At 38.3% G+C, this 21,047-nt stretch overlaps 1 protein-coding gene across 2 annotated transcripts in view; it reads left to right on the top strand.

Moving 5' to 3' along the window:
- LOC118412464 (regulator of G-protein signaling 7-like) overlaps nt 1-21,042 on the top strand; it is a 25,620-nt gene extending 4,578 nt beyond the window's left edge. The window contains exons 2-17 of one of the 2 annotated variants that reach the window (XM_035815343.1): nt 1,274-1,370; nt 8,634-8,684; nt 9,223-9,329; nt 9,471-9,522; nt 10,058-10,122; nt 11,691-11,767; nt 12,498-12,591; nt 13,601-13,681; nt 14,016-14,081; nt 14,374-14,435; nt 15,121-15,237; nt 15,480-15,608; nt 15,715-15,789; nt 15,940-16,051; nt 16,139-16,228; nt 16,570-21,042. In XM_035815343.1, coding sequence (XP_035671236.1) covers nt 1,274-1,370; nt 8,634-8,684; nt 9,223-9,329; nt 9,471-9,522; nt 10,058-10,122; nt 11,691-11,767; nt 12,498-12,591; nt 13,601-13,681; nt 14,016-14,081; nt 14,374-14,435; nt 15,121-15,237; nt 15,480-15,608; nt 15,715-15,789; nt 15,940-16,051; nt 16,139-16,228; nt 16,570-16,773 — 1,479 coding nt within the window. In that variant the 3' untranslated portion in view covers nt 16,774-21,042. The remainder of the gene's footprint in view (nt 1-1,273; nt 1,371-8,633; nt 8,685-9,222; nt 9,330-9,470; nt 9,523-10,057; nt 10,123-11,690; nt 11,768-12,497; nt 12,592-13,600; nt 13,682-14,015; nt 14,082-14,373; nt 14,436-15,120; nt 15,238-15,479; nt 15,609-15,714; nt 15,790-15,939; nt 16,052-16,138; nt 16,229-16,569) is intronic. The other variant, XM_035815350.1, reaches the window with a different exon arrangement.
- Nucleotides 21,043-21,047: the final 5 nt, after the last annotated feature.

Here is a 21,047-nt window from a genome sequence, read left to right as displayed (position 1 = left end):
CTATATGAAGTTGTGGCTCAAAATCTGAGTTGTGCTTCTTATTTCTGGGTGAGGCCGAGAACTTTATTGATCACACCTCGTATGTATTTGTATGATCACTTCGGCCAAGAATCCCAACCTACCACCCCTAATTTTTTCAGGACCATGACCGAAAACACATTAATGTTTTTCATAGGCCTTTTTATAATCCCCCGATTTTTCCGAGGTGAAACTTTGCCTCTAGTAATCCATCTTCATGAACATTGATGACAACTGTATACCACTCACTAACATTTCAGTAGAAATACACAAAGTGTTGAGTGTTATGTCAATATGTGATAAAATACATTATACAGTTCAGTCTATAAATTAAACAGACTGAGGTAAATAACATTGGGGCATTCCTGTATTAAATAGCATGCTACAATCTGTGCATTAATGCTACCATGTTTCACACTAAACACTGTTTCCAATATACTACCCAAAGTTAAAAGAGGGAAATGTAAATACTATTACAAGCTACTAAACTAGCCACACTGAGTGTTTGTATAACACAAGCAGTGCATTTTTTTTTGTTAAAGCTGACATCACTACTTCCCAGGCAAACTTAAAAACTCTGACAACCTGTAAACTGGATGCGGATTGCTGCATGACTTATTCTCTCAATTATGGCGTGCATGTGTCCACCAGGTATAAATGAACACACTCTGGTAGGGTACTTGGATGGCTGCCAGGTCTGAGAACTCCCCTTTAGTACCCCAATATTAATAGTTGGGTCTACTGACAGTGGGTTCAGAGGCCTATAATGATGGATAGGGGTAACACCCAGGTATGAAAAGGGTAGCAGATCAGGGATAGCTCTGTGCTGCTCTACTGACAGTGCCGTCTCTTTCACTTACGCAGAAAAGTGCATGAGGATCAATTACATATTTGTGGAAAATGATGGAGAAAGATCACCTCAGAGGAAATACTTTCTCCAATCTGTCAGAGACAGAAATGTGTGCATCTCCCGATATGCTTCTCAGGATGGATTTAGTAAAGTGGACGTAACTCAGTCAGGAGCAGCTTGACCTCAAACTACGGTGGTGGAGAGAGTTGTGTGTCATCTGCAAATAATGGGACTCTGAGTGTTGAAAAGCCTACATCTGCGTACTGTAGGTCAGGGATACTGAGTGCGGAGAGGCCAGATGTTACTTTTGATAAAGCACAATAGATTAAAGTACAGATAAAAGAGAACATTTGATGTGTTCCCTTTATACCGTGAAGGTACTAAATGTTGGCTTACATGTTTCAGATGGAGCGAATAGTCATGCACATGCAAGAAGAGCAAGACGGCGTGCCCATCAGAACGGTGAAGAGCTTTATGACCAAAATACCAAGTGTGTTTACAGGTAAGCACTTAAGTATCATCTCTATGTGTTTCCTCATAAACCAATAGGTGGTGATCTCAAATTATTCTGTTCATAACACAAGGGAATGTGTCATATTACACTAGGGCCACAGGGGTCTTCTTCAAAACCTGAGTAAGATGATACTTGATTGTATGAACATTGTTGTGTCCAATCAGAGTATTTGATTATAATTCAATCACCTGGTGGTATTTCAAAGCATATCAGAAGATACCTGCTGGTATTTGTTTTAAGAATAGAGACAAAAGTTCACCAATCAGAGTATCATGAATTGCTTTCATCATTATTTGATGTGACTTACATATTTAAGTTTAAGGAATGATGACGGTCTATTTATTGAGGATTTAGGTATAAGAGCAAGGGTTTAGGTATAAGTATAAGAGCAAGAATCATAAATTGTTCCATGAAAAAATTCCTGTCATATTACCACTTTTATCTCCACTATACATAACCTTCCGGCATAGTGATGGATCTATAGTGACTCCTCTATGTTGAGTACATGTCTGTTATATCCATCTGTATATGGATGGACATGAGGTTCTTTTATTTATCTTAGTCATTGCTGCTATTTATGTTTTAGTTTATATTCTTCATTGTTTTGTTCAGAGGATGAAAGAGCTGTGTGTGGCAGAAGTCAAGGTTTGTGTAAATGACATGATTTTCTGCAGTACAGATGTTAAACAATCTTCACAAAAACCAGCAAGTAGCTTGGGTACCTATTAACCTTTTGCATACTAACATATTTGGTGCATAGATGCACTCATTGGCTTCTGAGGGTTAAAACCACTCCTACAGGCCCTTGATCAAACTAAGCTTCCTGTGGGACCCAACCCAATGTGACCTTTATCATGACTGCGTGACTTGTTGAGTCCAATTGGAATAACTCTCCTGCCCATAAGATCCTCGTCTTGCATACAAATAAAGATGTGCGGAGAGAGAGCATGACTCACCGCTCTGAAATCTACCTCACATTATGGCTTTGCTGCAGCAAACATCAGAGGGGGTTTTGTCCCATTAGGAATAAACCCTGAAATACCATGTATTTCTGTGCACATTCTGACCAAGGCTCTACCTAGGCTTTTAACATGGTACAAGGGAAAGATTCATAAGATAATTTGATAAGCCAAGGTTGATAAGGACTGCAATTATACCATCTATTTTTTCATTAAGGGAGCATGCCTGTCCATGGTGCTGAACATCAGCAGTAGAAAAAAAAACAGGTGAACAAGAACAGAAAATCAATCCTACACACACATATTGGACTAGCCTGTATTACTAGTTGAACAGCAACTATCTCTATGAACACTTGGGGACAATTAACAATGCATAGCTCCACATGTTATGCAGTTTGATTGGTGCAAAACAACATAGTCAGAGCTATGCGCAATGCTGAATTATTTACAGTGCTAATTTTTGTCCTAGCAGGTCTACATAATGTTGGCACAGTAGGAAGAAAGACCCACAGGCTACCGTATAGGTTTCCCTTCCATTTTTAGAGTGATTTGCTGTAACATGGTATGCATGGTGCTTTCCCTTCTAGAATGAAATGGGTTAGGTAAAGGCCAGTAGTAGTCATTTGTTAAGGACTATAATAGTGGAAGTGGGGAGAGTGAGTACATTTGGCTATCTTCTTACAAATTGATCTACAAGTAATTCATGGCTACTGTGTCCACATCATTGCAAACTCAAAACCCACAGAGAAATGGACAGTGTTCAGCACCAGGGACAGGTCTGTTTATGTGTATGAAGAGTTTTCAGCACCAGGGACAGGTCTGTTCATGTGTATGAAGAGTGTTCAGCACCAGGGACAGGTCTGTCCATGTGTATGAAGAGTGTTTAGCACCAGGGACAGGTCTGTTCATGTGTATGTAGACAGTGCTCAGCACCAGGGACTGGTCTGTTCATGTGGATACAGTACAGATGTTCAGCACCAGACATAGGTCTGTTCATGCAGATGCAGACTTTATTCAACACCAGGGACAAGTCTGTTCATGTGGAGCTGGACAGTGTTTAGTGCCAGCGACAGATCTGTTTGTGTTCATATGGACTGTATTCAGCACCAGGAACAGATCTGTTTATGTTCGCATGGATTGTATTCAGCACCAGGGACAGATCTGTTTATGTTCATATGGACTGTATTCAGCACCAGGAACAGATCTGTTTGTGTTCGCATGGACTGTATTCAGCACCAGGAACAGATCTGTTTATGTTCACATGGACTGTATTCAGCACCAGGGACAGATCTGTTTATGTTCATATGGACTGTATTCAGCACCAGGGACAGATCTGTTTATGTTCATATGGACTGTATTAAGCACCAGGGACAGATCTGTTTATGTCCACATGGACTGTATTCAGCACCAGGGACAGATCTGTTTATGTTCATATGAACTGTATTCAGCACCAGGGACAGATCTGTTTATGTTCACATGGACTGTATTCAGCACCAGGGATAGATCTGTTAATGTTCACGTGGACTGTATTCAGCACCAGGGACAGATCTGTTTATGTTCGCATGGACTGTATTCAGCACCAGGGATAGATCTGTTTATGTTCATATGGACTGTATTCAGCACCAGGGACAGATCTGTTTATGTTCTTATGGACTGTATTCAGCACCAGGAACAGATCTGTTTATGTTCCCATGGACTGTATTCAGCACCAGGGACAGATCTGTTTATGTTCTCATGGACTGTATTCAGCACCAGGGACAGATCTGTTTATGTTCACCAGGGACAGATCTGTTTATGTTCACATGGACTGTATTCAGCACCAGGGACAGATCTGTTTATGTTCATATGGACTGTATTCAGCACCAGGGACAGATCTGTTTATGTTCATATGGACTATATTCAGCACCAGGGACAGATCCGTTTATGTTCACATGGACTGTATTCAGCACCAGGGACAGATCTGTTTATGTTCGCATGGATTGTATTCAGCACCAGGAGGACAGATCTGTTTATGTTCATGTGGACTGTATTCAGCACCAGGGACAGATCTGTTTATGTTCATATGGACTGTATTCAGCACCAGGGACAGGTCTGCTGGTCTCAGCAGGTTGAATGAAGGATGTGTTCTTATGTGACTGAAGTTCTCCCATGATTGCTCCATCTAGCTTTCCTGTTCAAACTTCCAGTTGATTGCATTTTCTATGTATGAATCATACCAATTTAATTTTACCCTTCCAGAAGCAAGATTGATAGGGTTTTGCTGCATCCATGACTTTGATTAAATTAATTACTTTGGAATGTCCGAGAATGTCCAGCAAATGCCTTGGTGTGGGCTGTCGCATCTATCAGTGAAAGTACATTGTATCCTTTACATAATTGCACATTTCAGCCTCATGTCTGGTGATCAATGTCGAAAAATACAAAGAATGGAGTCATTATGATTTCTGTATCAATGACCTTCATGTTGTGGGCTGTACAACGTCATGCAGGACTATGTTGGCTATTCTGTGATTGCCTGGGATTGTGAGGCAAGCATAAATCAGGAAATAGAATGGTTGATTGGACAGTCATCCACGGTGCCATGTTGTTATATCTTCTTGTTATCTGAGCCTCCATATAGCATCTGTTGCAGACTGGAAGGATACAGTTTTGGATTTTTTTCTTTTTTCTTTTTACATTATTTGGCAGAAACTACTTAGTTGGTTTACCAATCAAGTTTGACCATATAAGCACATGTGACTGAGTGATCAGAAAATATCGCAAATCAACCAAACAAACAGCCACCAAGAAGGTTTGTTCAAGAGACTAGCCTTCATGTGATTCATTTGACATTTGTGATGTAGCCTTTTCCACCAAGGAATGTAATGAGAAAAATTCACAACAGGAAAAAAATGTCCTTCCAGCTCAGGTCTGTAACAGGGGCTACATGTATGTGATGTAAGAATCCATCTGATTGGTCCACGAGAAGGGTTTCCTAATGATGTCCTTATTTCCGATAATTGCTTCCTCTGTCACAACTTGAGATGCTGTGTATGCACAATTATAATGTATAGATAGCAGGCACATATTGATTCACATGTGATGTGCTGATGATGAAGAAATGGGTTTTGGCAATAAAAGACTGCAAAGTGACCTAATTTTCCTAACCATTCATGCATATCCATCAACTTTTCCACGTCCATTAAGAACACCAGCAGTATACAAGCACTGAAAACAGTCCCATTAAATATTCATGAACCGTCTCTGTTTTGGTAGCTTTAAGAAAATGATGAGTCCCACCAGTTTATCATTTTAGCTTAGCCTATAATATTTGGTATTTGTCAAAAACTGTTAGCTCATGTTGGTTATTTTCTATAACCAGCCATTTTACCTGACAATATGGTCAGTGGGTCTACTCCAGTCAACAAAACTCACTGAACCCGATTCTTCCTCATTAGATAACTGCATATTGTTCTGATTCAGATAAAAGCTCTGCAGATAACGAATTATTGATCCTGATTTGTTTGTAACATTGGAACCAGAGCAGTTCCCTTGAAAAGATTCCAGGGCTAGAAATACTTTTTTCTGCATAACATTGAAAATTACCTGCACCAGACAAATCTTACCTGCACCACTCTGAATTTAGGAAGTATGGATCATACTAAAATTGTTCAGGTACTATTTTTTCTTTTATACCTTATAGTAAATTATAGGTGGTAACAGTCAATGCAGCTAATAACAATCCATACACACCTACACCATAGTACATGTTTATCTAAACCCAGTACATGGACCAGTGCAGGTTAGGTGCAGGTAAACATCAGAAATACCTGCACAGCTCCAATTTTACCTGCACTTACCTGCATATGCAGGTGGTATTTCAAGCCCTGGATCCCACATATCAATTGCTTTGTAGAAAATTACAGTCCACATGGCTGCTTTGCATAGGTTGCATGTGATGCTACATTAATGGGCTGATCATTTTCCATGCTAGTACTCTGTATTACTACTGCCTGGATAAGTCCCCATATTCAAAATAAAAAGATTTCACATCTTATCCCAGACCTCCATACAGGATTCATCCCCAAACTGTGGTGAGATCCATGGAACTTAATTGAGCCCTTGACTTGTCCTTGGGAACAGGAGACCATGCATTCCTGGCACCATTAGCTGCATATTCTACAGATAGATATCCCGACGGAAGCTTTGTTGTTAGGCAGGGTCCCTGGACTATTATCACACTGTTTGAAGATTCCTGGCACAGCCCTAAGGCATACTGCATGAAAATCATTGAAGTACCTAGAGTTTAGGATCTAGGATATTCAGTAGGTGTTATTATGATGTTACATATGCTTAATCAAATGTCATTTCAGGTGAATCTCTGAACAGGAAATCCCATTGGACCCAATTCCAGTTTGATGGCCAAATGATATGTGATGGCTTATACCAACAGATACCATGTTATACGTGGGGTTTACACTTCAAGTTTCAATGTAAAAACATGATGATTTGTAGCTTACATGTACATGTTCATAATGGTCCTGATCATGCAAGTCATTGATGGGACATTAGATACTTGCTGCAAATGCATCAGTCCTATGTTTTACTAAAATGCTGTAGAAAATTCTACAGCACCTTACTATGAATGTGATAAATATTTCAAACATAAGATATATTTTGCTGTTGAGGCTCAATGGCATTATCCTTTGGACCTCTTCTGATTGAGTTGATGCACCTGTCACACATGACATGGCTGTGTGGATAAGACTGACAGAGTGTCAAGGGAGTTCTCAAGGCCCAAGTGTATTGCTGTTAACAAGTAGATGTGGTTTAGGAATGACTTCTGTGAATTGTGGCATTAAGATTCCAAATATTATCCCTTCAAGAGAGGTAATCATTAAATAGATGGCTACAAAGATTGCCATCCACGTCCAGTATTGTTATCAAATACACAATTGTCTTGGCCTCATGTTCTGGACCTACTGGCCATGGTATTAGTTTTGTGTTGTAGTTTAATTTTATATGATAGAAACATTGCCTCATACAATGGCAGAGAGTATTCTAACTTTCAGACTCCTTGTGTTGCCTGCGATGATGATATCCCAGGACCATAGAGATTTACCTTCCATATCGATCAGCATACTAATGTCATTGTAGGATAATATGGTGTCACCCTAAGTAATGATACCAGATGTATGACGAAAATACTCATGGATAGTCAACAGACAGCTGATGATGATTCTATTTTCTGGTGTTTTAGTGGAAGTCAACTTGGATTTCACTTTCTGCCATATATTCTAATTTTCCTTCAGACTTGGTATTAGCCTATTTGCTTCTAAATGCCATAAGAGCAATACCTGAAGCTGCCTGACTTAAGATTGTTCATCGAACTGTTGCCTTTACAGTGTCTTCATGACATATTAACTACAGCAAATCATGGGGAATGAATAGCATAAATCATGTATCTGACATGGCTGGATTACAGGTAACACAGTGCATGAATCAACAATGTCATTGATCTATCTGCCCACAATAACAGCAGGTCATCTTAAATCTTACCTTCAGTTGAACTGGTAAATGTAATGTTGGGATGGTGTTGAAAAATCATTGTAAAAACAAATTAATACATAATGATACATTTTGTATTAACTTAATAACTGTTGACATCCTTATCAATTAATGTAAGGAATGATAAACTTGACAAAGATTGCCTTTATATTTAGGTTGTTTCTATATTGAGGTTGCCTCTGTATTGAGGTTGCCTCTGTTTTGAGGTTGCCTCTGTATTGGGTTGCCTGTATTCAGGTTACCTGTATTCAGGTTGCCTGATTTTAGGATGCCTGTGTTCAGGTTGTTTGTATTCAGGTGCCTATATTTAGGTTGCCTGTATTCAGGTTGCCTGTGTTCAGGTTGCCTGTGTTCAGGTTGCCTGTGTTCAGGTTGCCTGTATTCAGGTTGCTCGTATTCAGGTTGCTCGTATTCAGGTAGCCTGTATTTAGGTTGCATGTGTTCAGGTTGCCTGTATTCATGTTGCCTCTGTATTCATGTTGCCTGTATTTAGGTTGCATGTGTTCAGGTTGCCTGTATTCATGTTACCTCTGTATTCAGGTTGCCTGTATTTAGGTTGCATGTGTTCAGGTTGCCTGTATTCAGGTTGCCTGTATTCAAGTTGCCTGTGTTCAGGTTGCCTCTGTATTCAGGTTGCTTGTATTCAGGTTGCCTGTATTCAGGTTGCCTCATGTTCCCTCTGTATTCAGGTTGCCTGTATTCATGTTGCCTCTGCCAGTCATAAATGTTCTGTTCACTGATTCAGGGTCTGACCTGGTGAACTGGATAGTGAAGAAGCTGGATGTTGAAGATCAAGGTAATGGTTCCTTTGGCTTTTAAAATTTGCATTTAGATTGAAAGTCAAATGTTGCCAGTCACAGACTAATACACAAGATAGATAGAATTGAAAAAGTCTGATTGTGTCAATGTTGCGTTTATCTTCTTCTTTCTATCGGAAATTCTGTTGCTCAAACTTCTACTGTTGCAAGAAGCAGTGTTCTATGTCATTGCAAGACAAATTGGTCATTGCCACAGAATTTTCGACCAGGGAGTTAGCAGGATTATAAGATATTGAGTCACAAAATCAGATGATAAAAATGGATGTTATGGTATCAGATTTAATGTTACATCAAGGTGCTAGAGATCTGCAATATCCAAAAAAAGACACTGACACGGTAACGTGTTTGAAACCATTGACAGGCTTTAACTTATGTTGTCAATGAAGGCAGCAATAAAGATTTATGAACCAAAATATGGTTCAGAGATGCATCATCTTGCATAATGAAAGTTGCACTGATAAATTTTGTACAGTATTCTTAATGTACTCATTGATTTGAATGTTTTGTATGTGTCAGCTGAGGCCGTCCATCTCGGATCATTAATGTCTGCCCACGGCTACTTCTTCCCCATCTCTGACCATGTTCTCATGCTGAAAGATGATGGGACATTCTACAGATTTCAGGTAAGTCTAAAACAGACACAAGTTCCCTCAGCTTAAAACAAATAACTACTCTTTGGGTGTGCATGTATGCCATTCCTCTAGATTATTCAAGTACTGTAAGGTGAAATATTGCTAAATAAATAGTTAATCAATTTTTTTCAGACTCCCTATTTCTGGCCATCAAATTGTTGGGAACCAGAGAATACTGACTATGGTAGGGATCAACAAGTCTTGACAATTGATTCTGACTTTTGTAGTTTTGTTACCTTTAATACCTTCCTGTGCTTGAAGTGTGCAGTTATACATTGTATCTGTCTGTTCATTATACATCATGTGATACATCTGTTCTTGATAAGCTCTTGAAGCAACAAATCAAATTGGTGTGGCCTTAGTCAGACACATTTGAGTTGTGAGCAGTCATATATAACACATTGAATGTATCATGGTCCAAGCATAGCCTCTTTGGGTCTTGAATATGCATGACCACTGTGCTTGCTGTGCCCTTCAAGAAGGTCAGGATGTTTTTTGATCGTTGACTCTATAGACTCTAGGAATACGTCAATTTCAGTGTGTAAATCAGATTCCACTCCCAGGTAAAAGTACTAAGAAAAACCAGTTTGGCCTGCTAGGTTATATACAGCTGCACATGTAAACTTTTAACTCTTAATTGCAATTACTCAGAAATGTAATGATGTTCATTTCCAATAAGGTTATGAATCCTCTTGTTTTGTCCTCACACAATTTCACAGCTGTGTACCTATGCAAGAGAACAATGCAGAACAAGGCAAGGTTGGAGCTGGCTGATTATGAAGCAGTAAGTATTAATTAATAAATTCATATAATATTCAGCAACACCCAAAATTTTTACTCCTTGGTTCCATAACTAAAAGAATGGGATGACCAAACATCACAATAGACCACAAAAGGGTATAATATGCAGTGAACATGAGACAAGAACCTTATGTGATGCCCTCAATATATTGTCTATATATATGCAATATCTTTTTGTCTGGGGTACATAATCCTACTTGTGTGCAGACATAAGGAAACACAAATTTTGCCACCCAACCTACATGTAGTATCTTCCACTGTTACAGTATTGACATTAAATCTATTATTAGATTAAGGCCTCCAGGAGGACTGTAGGAAAATGTTGGAGCTGAACAGATGACATGTTGTCCAATATCTTTGTTGGGTTGAAGTAAAGTTCAGTTCCCATGTGACTTTACATAATAGACCACCAGTTTTACTGAAGTCGTACAATTGAAGATTGACAAAGTTGAGGTTCACATTCTATAGTCTATGAGTTAGACATCTGTGCTGGAAGTCAAATTAATTGCCAATCAACAGCAAATGATTCTATAGGCTATTGTTTGGGATTGATGGGAAAGACTGACTTCAAGTTGACAAGTCCGCCATCTTGGGGCCCATCTCGTATAGTCGTACATGGTGTGACTTGGTTATCATCTAACAATAATCTGTGGGTGCCGCACAGCTCGGAGGCTGTATCAGACACCTGGGGAATCAGAGCTGCATGAGTTGGCACAAACAACTTGCACTTTATGGGTCCACCTGGTGTAGTTACTTAGAATGTAGACAGAATAATAACAAGGTCACTGACATAGGGATATACAGAGATCTATTTATGTCATACCCTGTCAAATACTGATTTGATTGCCAAATGACTCATAAAAAGTATAAAATTTGACTAATTGTTTCAACCTGCACCAGAACATCAATTTGAGAAAAATTCAAACTAAAGAACTCTGTTGGCTTGCAGTAGAATGTGTGGAGGAATTCGTTCTACATGTATTTGATTAATGGAAGCCTTTGTTATACAACTAAGAAGCCTGTGTGATATGGAAAATTATCACCTGGTCCAGAACACCCATATCGAACATTATTGTAACCCAGGTATGATATAAAGAGATTTGTAGTATGCAAAGCCTTTCTGTATCTGTGCAGAATTTCCACAGGCTCATTTATTTATTATTGGGCGGGCTGACTGTGACTCTCTCTTCGCAGCCAGGGACTGAACTGTAAGGAGTTTACAATGACATCAGTCTTGTCTGCCTTTCTGTTTCCTATAAAGAAATAATTACAAAATTGATACAGCCTTAGGATCCTTAACGTCACGGCTATATGATGTGTGAATGTGTCTTATCTTTGAAACATGCATCATTTCATTTTGTATATAAATCACATCTTTTCTGTCTAAATGATGAGAGAAGCTGTAGTGTCGATGCATTGAATGGAAAAACCTTAAATCTATCATACTTGTGCCAAATGCAACATGTCACATGAATATAGGAAAGATACTTTAAAACTTGAACTTAGCATCCGTGTTGGTTCTGTTTGAATGTTCATGTCCTGTTCTTAAAGGAAAATCTTGCGAAGCTACAAAGGATGTTTGCAAGGAAATGGGAGTTCATCTTCATGCAAGCTGAGGCACAAGCAAAGTAAGCACTTAAATGGATTTTATCTGATTACCTTTTATAGTTCACGTTTCCTCATCTGTATCTACATTTTCTTATATGTCTTAAGCTACAATTTACTACCAAGCTCTGATGCAACACTCAAAGAGTTCTCAGATTTGCAGCTTAAGCCCTTATTAAGTAGATAAGAATGCAATAACACATATTTTAACCAACACACGGCTCTAAAGCCTTGTACTATGTTGTGACTGATAACTTAGAAGTAGGAACAAGGGACTTGGAAATATTTAGGACTAATCCTTCATTTTGCATAATTCATGAAAAATGTCAACAGTCTTGGAGATCATGGCTGACAGTGTATTAAATGATTAGTTAAGGAAGAAATGTAGAGGCCCCTTCAAAGATACATGTTTTCTTTAATTTGGATATTCAAAAGTGCATGGATGAATGACAACAGGGATAATTTGTTGTTGGTTATGATAGGGTTATTTTATCAAAGAAACCTCTAAGTATCCTGACACATATGTTTATTATCAAAAAGGGCAAGACCAAAGTTCATGGATTTACAATACAAAACAGGCATGGTTTAGGAAAAGGACTGTAGACTTTCCACACAGTTTGCATGAAATACAATAGATATGGAACATGAATTTGTTTAAAAAAACACAAGTCTATGTGCATTTTCCAACATGAACCTGAGACAGTTGGGAAACTGTAGAATGCTCCATTTCCTCTGGTGTTTGCTAACCCACAGTGACCTTTCCAGAGTGGACAAGAAGAGAGACAAGGTGGAGAGAAAAATTCTAGACAGCCAAGAACGGGCCTTTTGGGATGTCCATAGACCAGTGGTAGGACGATGTTTTGATGATGTCTGGTAGAATAGCTGTTGCTCATGGCAGCATAGTTATGATTCTATAGCAATGGACAATTACACACATTAGTGACATTAGGACACATTTTACAGAGTTTGCTTGGTCCTTATGGTATCATTTCAATACTTATAGTTATTCAACTGATGCACTGTAACAGATCAGCTGATGATCTAGGTTTAAGACCAATGTCTTGCATTGCTCTTATATCAGCATTTACACAACTATAAGGGTCATTTTTAATGTCATTTATACAAGTTATGAATATGGTGCTGGCACATATGAAAGACTTTTTGAATGATCATGATTTTTTAAAGTATAAATTATAGTTCTAGCATTGCTTTGATTGACTTTGTAGACCTAAAACATATACGTCTTGCAACCACACCCAATTTCATTCAATTGGCAGTAATAAATGTCAATGAGCTATGGTGTATTTTCCCTGTCTAGAGATCTTTGGCAGGTCAGCAACATAGAAGATGATACAAGAGAAGAGTGTGTATGGCCAATTTTTAAAATCAGATTAAAAGCTTTGCACATGGTTGGAACATAAATTGGCTGCTCACATCTAAGTTAAGTACAACATATCCAACAAGGAACAACCAAATATCCATTGCTTGTTTTGGCCCATTTTCGTTCAATGAGCACTTAGTTTTGAGGATGATGTATTTTTGGAGATACAATTTGTATACAGCGGTGGCATCAGGTGCACAGTTAGAATGGTAAGAACTCACAGAAACCCTGCTTGTTATTGTCTGTCTTGCTGCTCAGAATGAAAGCTTCTAAAGTTTAGGTGCTGCTCACAATTTAGGTATAACAACAACACTGCAAGCCAGCTCAATGGAAGGCAATTCAGCACCATGGCACTTAGTTCCTTGGCACTGCCATACTCCAATAGTCACACCAACTAATCCTCTCTATGCAACAAGCCTGATGATCAGGGAGACTTGAGCTTGTATTCTGAGAACTGTTGAATCTTTCCCTGCAGCCTGGGTGTGTAAATACAACAGAAATGGACATCAAGAAGTCATGTAGAGTCAGCTGTGGGGACACACCAAAGAAGAGAAAGGTCAGCTGCCATTCCATTTTCCCTCGTATCTGATTATACAGTACTTACTTATAATTATACAAGAGTACGTAGACAATTTACATGATTATTATTTGAATCTATCTTCAGTTGTACTGATGCTGTTGTACATTTATGAGCCAAATCTCAACCTGAACAAAGTGAAAGTACTTGAGAAAGACTTATCCTACTTGTTGGCACTAACAAACATGAAATTCAATGTTTTATCATATGCATTGTATCTGCTGTCTGTGATTTTATTAACAACTCGAGTTTAGAAACGTTGTACACTTAAATGTAAAATTTTAGGTTTATTGTGTTCACTGTGTTACTGCAGTCAACTACAAACGGAGGTCTGGACATAACAGAAGAACAAATTGAACCAGAAGAGCTACAAAAACAGGTTTGAGGCCTATTCCTTACCAGTCAAATCAGCTGGTTGAACTGAAATAATCCTCTTTGTTCATACCAATGAGTGAGTGAGCTTTATTGGTGAAGGAACAGATTCAAGATGAGTCGAGTAGGAAGGATTGTCAGAACTTTGGGTCTGACAAAGGGTATTTTGCAAAAGAAAACTCATGGAAAAGGGAAAGATGGAAGGAAAAATAGACATAAGATATCAAATAGCTTTCAGTACCTAGCCTTTTTTTTAATGATAAGCAGATTGTGTCAAACTTTGTGTGTGGTATACACAGGTTACAGCACTTCAGAAGAAGCTAGACAAGCATCACATCAAGATGTCAAAGATAGCAGAACTGTGAGTAATACTGTAATTCACTTTTTCTTCTCAGTACCAAACTTTCATGCTCTGAGAAAATTTAACTTGTTCTCAGAACTAAATGTTCACTGTCAGGGCAAGTGCACATAAAAAAAGTCTGTGAATTACTTGTTATCAGTAATGATAAGTTCACGTTACAGTCGTCACCGTGAAAACCGTGAACATAACAGTTCATTGAAAAAATCAGGAATTACAGTAGTCTACAATGTTTATAAAGGTGAAACATCCAGGTAAACAATATTCAAATAAAATTCAATCTCTACAACTAGATTAAAATGGAGATTTACTTCCTGGTGTTTTAAGTGACATCCGTCACTCTTCTTCAGCATCTTCCTCAGTGATGGATGTCACTCAAAATGCCTGGAAGTAAATCTCCATTTTCATCCAGATGTATAGATTGTATGTATTTGAATAGCCATCTGCCATTTTTCAAATATCTGTTCTTGTATTTTATGTATATTATGATTTGATGTATCATTGCTATGTTTAAGGTATGGCGGCTTCGAAAAGGTGTCTTTTGACACCTGTTCCGCCATACCCTCCAGTGTGGAGAATCCTAATAAATAAATAAATAAATAAAAAAATGTAAAAGTAGAATTAGTCAACTTTTGTGGCAAGATTTGTAGATTTTGGTATAGTAATTCACATAGTCTCTGTGCCACAGTCTGATGTCCTACAGTGAGCAGTTTGGTGACTATGAACCTTTCCTGAGCCCCCCTGAACCATCCAACCCCTGGATAACTGATGACAGTTCCTTGTGGGAGCAGGACAAGATGGGAGAGTAAGTCTGACTCCTGAACTAGGTGATTTACTGCACAACACAAATTGTAAACAAGGAGGGCACTGTACCTTATTACCCAAGAACAATATATTGCAATTGGAAAAGCTTCTGATATTGATTTTGTTATCTCAGATAGCAAAGGATGTATGGCCCATTAAGAAAGGTCAGATATTTTTGGACATAATCGATAAGGTATAATTGATGGTCTGATTTGTTTTCCCGTCCGTTAATTGAACCTCCAGGAACAGGGAGATCCCCAGCAGGAGAGTTAGGAAATGGAGCCTGTCGTTTGACGAACTGCTAACAGACCTGGCGGGAAGAGAGCAGTTCCTCAAGTTTCTAGAGAAGGAGTTCAGTGCAGAAAACCTTAGGTACGTAAGTGGTCACCAGTAATTGTCTATCATCTTAGTCCATGTGAAATAAGATAAATGCTTTTTTATCCATAAACCCTGTTTAACTGTTCCTCCTCTGCTACAGGTTTTGGCTGGCTTGTGATGAGCTGTATGCAGTTCCACTGAAGGATGTAGAATCAGCAGTACAGGAAATTTACAGGTACGATATGTAGTCACTGTGGTAACTAGGAGCGTCTAACATAGCACAACAGATTTTTTTACTGATTGTATAATTTCTGCATTTGTCAAGGTGACACGCCTCTTCTCTAAGTAATTTTCTGTTTGAAATAGCAATTTGTGTCTTACTTAGTGAGTTCCTGGCTCCAGGCTGCCCCAGCCCTATCAATGTGGACTCCAAGTGCCAGGCCATTGCCAACAAGAACATGGAGAAACCAAACAGATACACTTTTGATGCCTGTATGGTAAGTATAACTTCTTTGACATAACCATAAGAGTTAACGTTGGTGTGATGAACATGAGACATTGATATTCATATTCCATCTGTACAGGAGCACATCTATAATTTGATGAAGAGTGACAGCTACCGACGATTCATAAGATCACAGCAGTATAAGGACTTGATTCAGACCAAAAAGAAGGTATGTGGAATATCAAATATTAGTAGACACATGGCACCTTGTCACAGGGTACTTATCATACAAGCAGTAATATTAGATGTGATAGAGATTCATGGACAAGAATCCCCCTTTCCTGCTGTAGTGACTATTCTAGTATTTTTACAACAGTTTCATCAGATAGTAGCCCTACAGATAGTACTGTAGGGAAACCCTGTATTGCGATATCAGCTCAGTTCTGCATGTTCAGAGTAATGCATATAAGGTCCCCCACTCAGCTTAAAATGATGGTAAAAGTTGTGTAAAAAAAAAGGAATCAAACTCAACAAAATTTTGATGAAAGTGTTTTCCACTGTGCATTCCAGTCTGGTGCTGGAAGTGACAAACAGTGGTCTCTTGTTCCTGCGGCGCTGGGAGGTAGGAACCTGGTCGCCAAACTACCAAGTTTGCCCAACAGGAACATGGATGGTGAAGTTCTTGGAGAACTCAGCTCCAGTGGCAACCAGTGGTCACTGCGCAACAAGCAGCCAAGTACAAGTGCAGCCAGCTCCAGTTCTGATGGCTTATAAACAGCCCAATGGAAATTGAGCATTGAGCAGAAAATGTTGATACCTGATTGAGTAAGAGGCTGTTAAATGTTATTCCAACTTAATGCCATGATGTTTGTCCACAAAACTGTCCCCTTTTAACTGTTCTCTACTATTTTTATGTCCAAAAGCATTGTTTTGACAAATACTTTGCTGCAAGACAAGTGTGTTTGAAATAAAACACCAGAACATATTGGGCACGTTAACATTTTTTTCAATACTTTCCCACAGATCTACATATATTTCTCTAGTCTGATTAACTGTCTGAATCATCTTAATGCAAGGACTTATCTTTAAGATTTTTAGATTATCTGAGTTTCTGCTGACAACAAACCTGCTGCTGACACTGACAAACAGATTCTTCTGTGATATAGAACTACTGCATGAGGAAAAATGGGCATTGAAAATGATTTACTGGCAGCAACAGTAAGTGGTGTGAAGATTAGAATGACCATAAACTTTGGCTTCTATCAGCTCAGTATACCTTTGCCTCCTTGCCAAAAATAAGCAAACAGTGGGGACATTCATACACAATGTATATATCATGATATTCTGTACCATTGTCAGTGTTGCTTAACTACTCACACACATTTCCTGATGCCAATAACCTACACTGCTTTTGCAAGTCTCGTCAACTACAGCCGGCAAAATACTTGACAGAAGGTACAGCTAGGTTTTGGAATTGAACAACTGTTGACAACAAAAACAGCATTGTAAAAGTTTCTCGATACAATTATTGTAAAGTAAAGAGAGATAGAGAGTATGTCAACACGTAATGTATAGACAATATATTTATCAATGTACAGTGTAATATAGCTGTTTACATATAGGCATGAATGTTACAGTACTGCAGATCAAGTGTGGCAATGGACATGAAGGTGCAGTTAGCTAGTTTTGTATGTTCTTTGTATATGTCAGTGTTGAGAGGTGTGAACTTTGTCAAGAAGTATCAATGAATTTTTGAGCATACAGAACATTCCAAGTGATGTTATATACATGTGGGGCCAGGGAGGGGGTGTAAGATGTCGACTGTATGCCATTTATGGGTGTCACATTGTGAATAATGTTTCTACTGCAAGAGATGTTCATGTGCACAAGTTTGCTGAAATTAGTAAACATGGTAAAAAAGTTATTATAAATGTTAATCATATTATCAATACATTAAAAGTATGGGCAGCAGTAAACATGCCAAAATAAGTTATTCTAAATATTTCTACTATCATAAGTATAAAAGTAGACTATGAGTTTCCTACAAAGTGTAACTGTTGCCATGATAGTATCATTATCTCTGGCAGAACCTAAACTTCACCAAATGCAGTCATGGACAAAATCTGATTCAGAGAGAAGTCAGTCTCTTGGAGTTCTCAAAGATGCCTGTAGGGTAAGTCACAGGAAATTTGCAAATCTTGATGCAGTTTTCATGCTACAGGAGGAACTTGACAATCATAAATGATACACATATATGTAACGTTACTTGTAAGCTGTTGTTATCTCAGTGTCTGTTTTGTAGCATGGGTGACTTCTAGACTCAACAAAAATCAACCAGTTAAATTATTCTGTATTGATGATGGAACAATCTTTTCCCTTTCTGCACTTTACTGATATACAAATGTATTTTCTTTTGAAAGACGAAATTGGACAGCATGTAACATTCATGTTGCAATTAACAGTGATGTCAGATGCAGATAAAGTAGTTAATCAATGAGTTACCTCATCAATAAGCTGCATGATAAATGTACCAGTTACCAGTTGGTGAACAGTTTGTAGGCTAATTGTGTCCATAAAATTTGAAGTATTTGTACAGACTCTGAGTATTTTACTCCATACTTTGACATGGAAGCCAAAGTATTTTAGCTTCAGCAAGGATTCAATGATTCATTTATCTCTTTTCTCTTGAATGTGAACAATATACATGTTTGATAACAATAAATACAATTATAGGTACCAGTCAAAGTAGGAATATTAAGAGTACATCCAGGGCTGTAGTTGTCTTACAATTATAGACTTGAAAGCTCATTTATCATTCAAACATATACCAAGATTTTTAACAGGCTTGACGTAGGATATCAGGGTTCCCACCAGGATTCTTTCAGAATGTTGGGAGCATCTTAGCATGACAGAGCTATGTGGCAAGCAGCGCATACATGAGCATAGTAGAAGGGTCTTGGGGCATCCTACCCTGAAAATTTTCAAATTTTAAATTCTCAGCAACACCATTTCCTGCATTTTGAGGATCAAAGTTAATAAAAGCCGACACTTTTGTACCATTGTTACGAAACAACAGAAAAGACCCCTACACTTCTTGAAACACAGTGTCTGGCCCAAATCACAGCATAAGGAATACAAATAACAGTGTAGGCCCCCCCAAGCTCAGGTGCACTGGCAAGAACCCTGGATATCCCTATGTTTGCTACCTCTCAAAGATCCTCAAACCCTTACATGACCAATCCTGATAATCCTGTTGTTGTTCCTTCACCCCATTCTGTTGCCTGAACGCTTCAAGATGCTAGTAACAAGGCTCTATAATTTTCTGACGACTTCAGTTGTTATCTTCAGGTATGTCAAAATACCAACAAAGAACTGAATTTTCAGTTGAATACAGTCTGATACTGATACAGTCACAATGTACATAATATATACTTTGGGGTCTCGAACATCAACAGCGACTATATTAAATGGTTTAATGATTTAGTTGACATTTTTTCACATGTAAGTACACGACAGTTTCCGAAATTTGTACTGAATACAAGCAAACTGAAGGATACACAAGGTACACTGATATCATTTACTACTGTATTTAAGACTGATACGTACTTCAGATAGCCAACTCAAGAAACTACAAAATAATACCCGGTAGACTAATTTTCCAACCCGTAATTGCAATGACTCGGATTTCCAACTTTGTTTTGATAGCAACAACACATGGGACAATGCAATACAAAATGTTAAGGTTATGTAATGTGTTAGTATAGTAACAATAAGAATTTAAGAACTTTGTGACTGACTGTGATTTCAGTTTCTGTTTGGCCATGTGACTTGCTGTATGAGTGGGCTTGCATCACTTATCACTCACATAGCATGAGCTTGTACACAAAAGTACAGTCCAATGTATACAGAACATGCTTATATTTTTCATATTCAGAGTTATTGAACATTGTCTCTCCTCTGATCAGGTCAATCTGAACACTTATCATGTCTGATATGTACATTTACTTTCTGAAGTTTATGTCACACAGAGAAAGAACAAATAATGTTATCACAGCATTAGAGAAATGATTCAGTTGTACTGCGCTGTATCATAGACATGAATGAAACTCATCATAACTGAATGATGACTTCTTAATCTGTTGATTAAAGCTCTACAAAGGCCATTACCAATAACCTGTGAAGTTTTGTGATTTCTGAAATTAAAAACTTTCAATGGGCTCAATGCATAGAGTTGGCTTAAAAGCTGGTCAATCTTTAACTCATCCATCATTCATTTAGTGAAACTGATCTGTGTTGCAGTTTTGTGCCATTGACTGTCTTCTACACAGGCACTTGGAACATTAACACAGACATCTGGTCAATGGCATAATCTCAGTGCCAAACAAGTGTCCACATCTAGAAACCTACATTAGGGTACCAGCTGTCGATTATCATTTTGAATTGAATGCAGGGAGGAGTCTTGGACTTGATTATAACTATCCTTTAGCTAGTTGAATTGATTAAAACACAACTTTGTATACGTACATAGACATTTGCAACAGATAGATAGAAAGAAGCATACAAGCATTGGTAACTATCATATCAGTATGTACCAACACTCTGTTCCCAAAGGCATTAACAGCCTGGAACTTACTCTAACAGTAACAATTTCATCTTCCTACACTCTCTGCTTGGATGATTTCTGCTGAGCCAGGGCTAAGGGACAATATTGGAGATGTATCATCGTATCATTTATGTTTAAAGAATATAATCATCAAAGTACATCTGAGTAAACTATATAAAGACTTGTTTAGACACTAGTAGAAACTAGCCTGATCTATGTTTCTGATGAACTAGTTTTCTCCATTCATGCTCCCCCACAGGATAATGTGCAAAAAGGGCATTACCTTCTTACTGCATATCGCCCTAAAGAACCTTTCAGTTCATTAGGTCTAACCATTAGCAGTTTGTTATGCCCATTTGCCCATGTCTGTCTTATTCACCGTCAAGTATTCCTTGTCATACTCATAGTAGATACTTGTTTTGGCTGCTTCCTGGAGACTTCATCA

Source organism: Branchiostoma floridae, chromosome 1 (assembly GCF_000003815.2).
Source record: "Branchiostoma floridae strain S238N-H82 chromosome 1, Bfl_VNyyK, whole genome shotgun sequence".
Taxonomy (NCBI): domain Eukaryota; kingdom Metazoa; phylum Chordata; class Leptocardii; order Amphioxiformes; family Branchiostomatidae; genus Branchiostoma; species Branchiostoma floridae.
The sequence above is the reverse complement of the archived record's forward strand: the minus strand, read 5'-3'. Positions and strand labels throughout refer to the sequence as shown.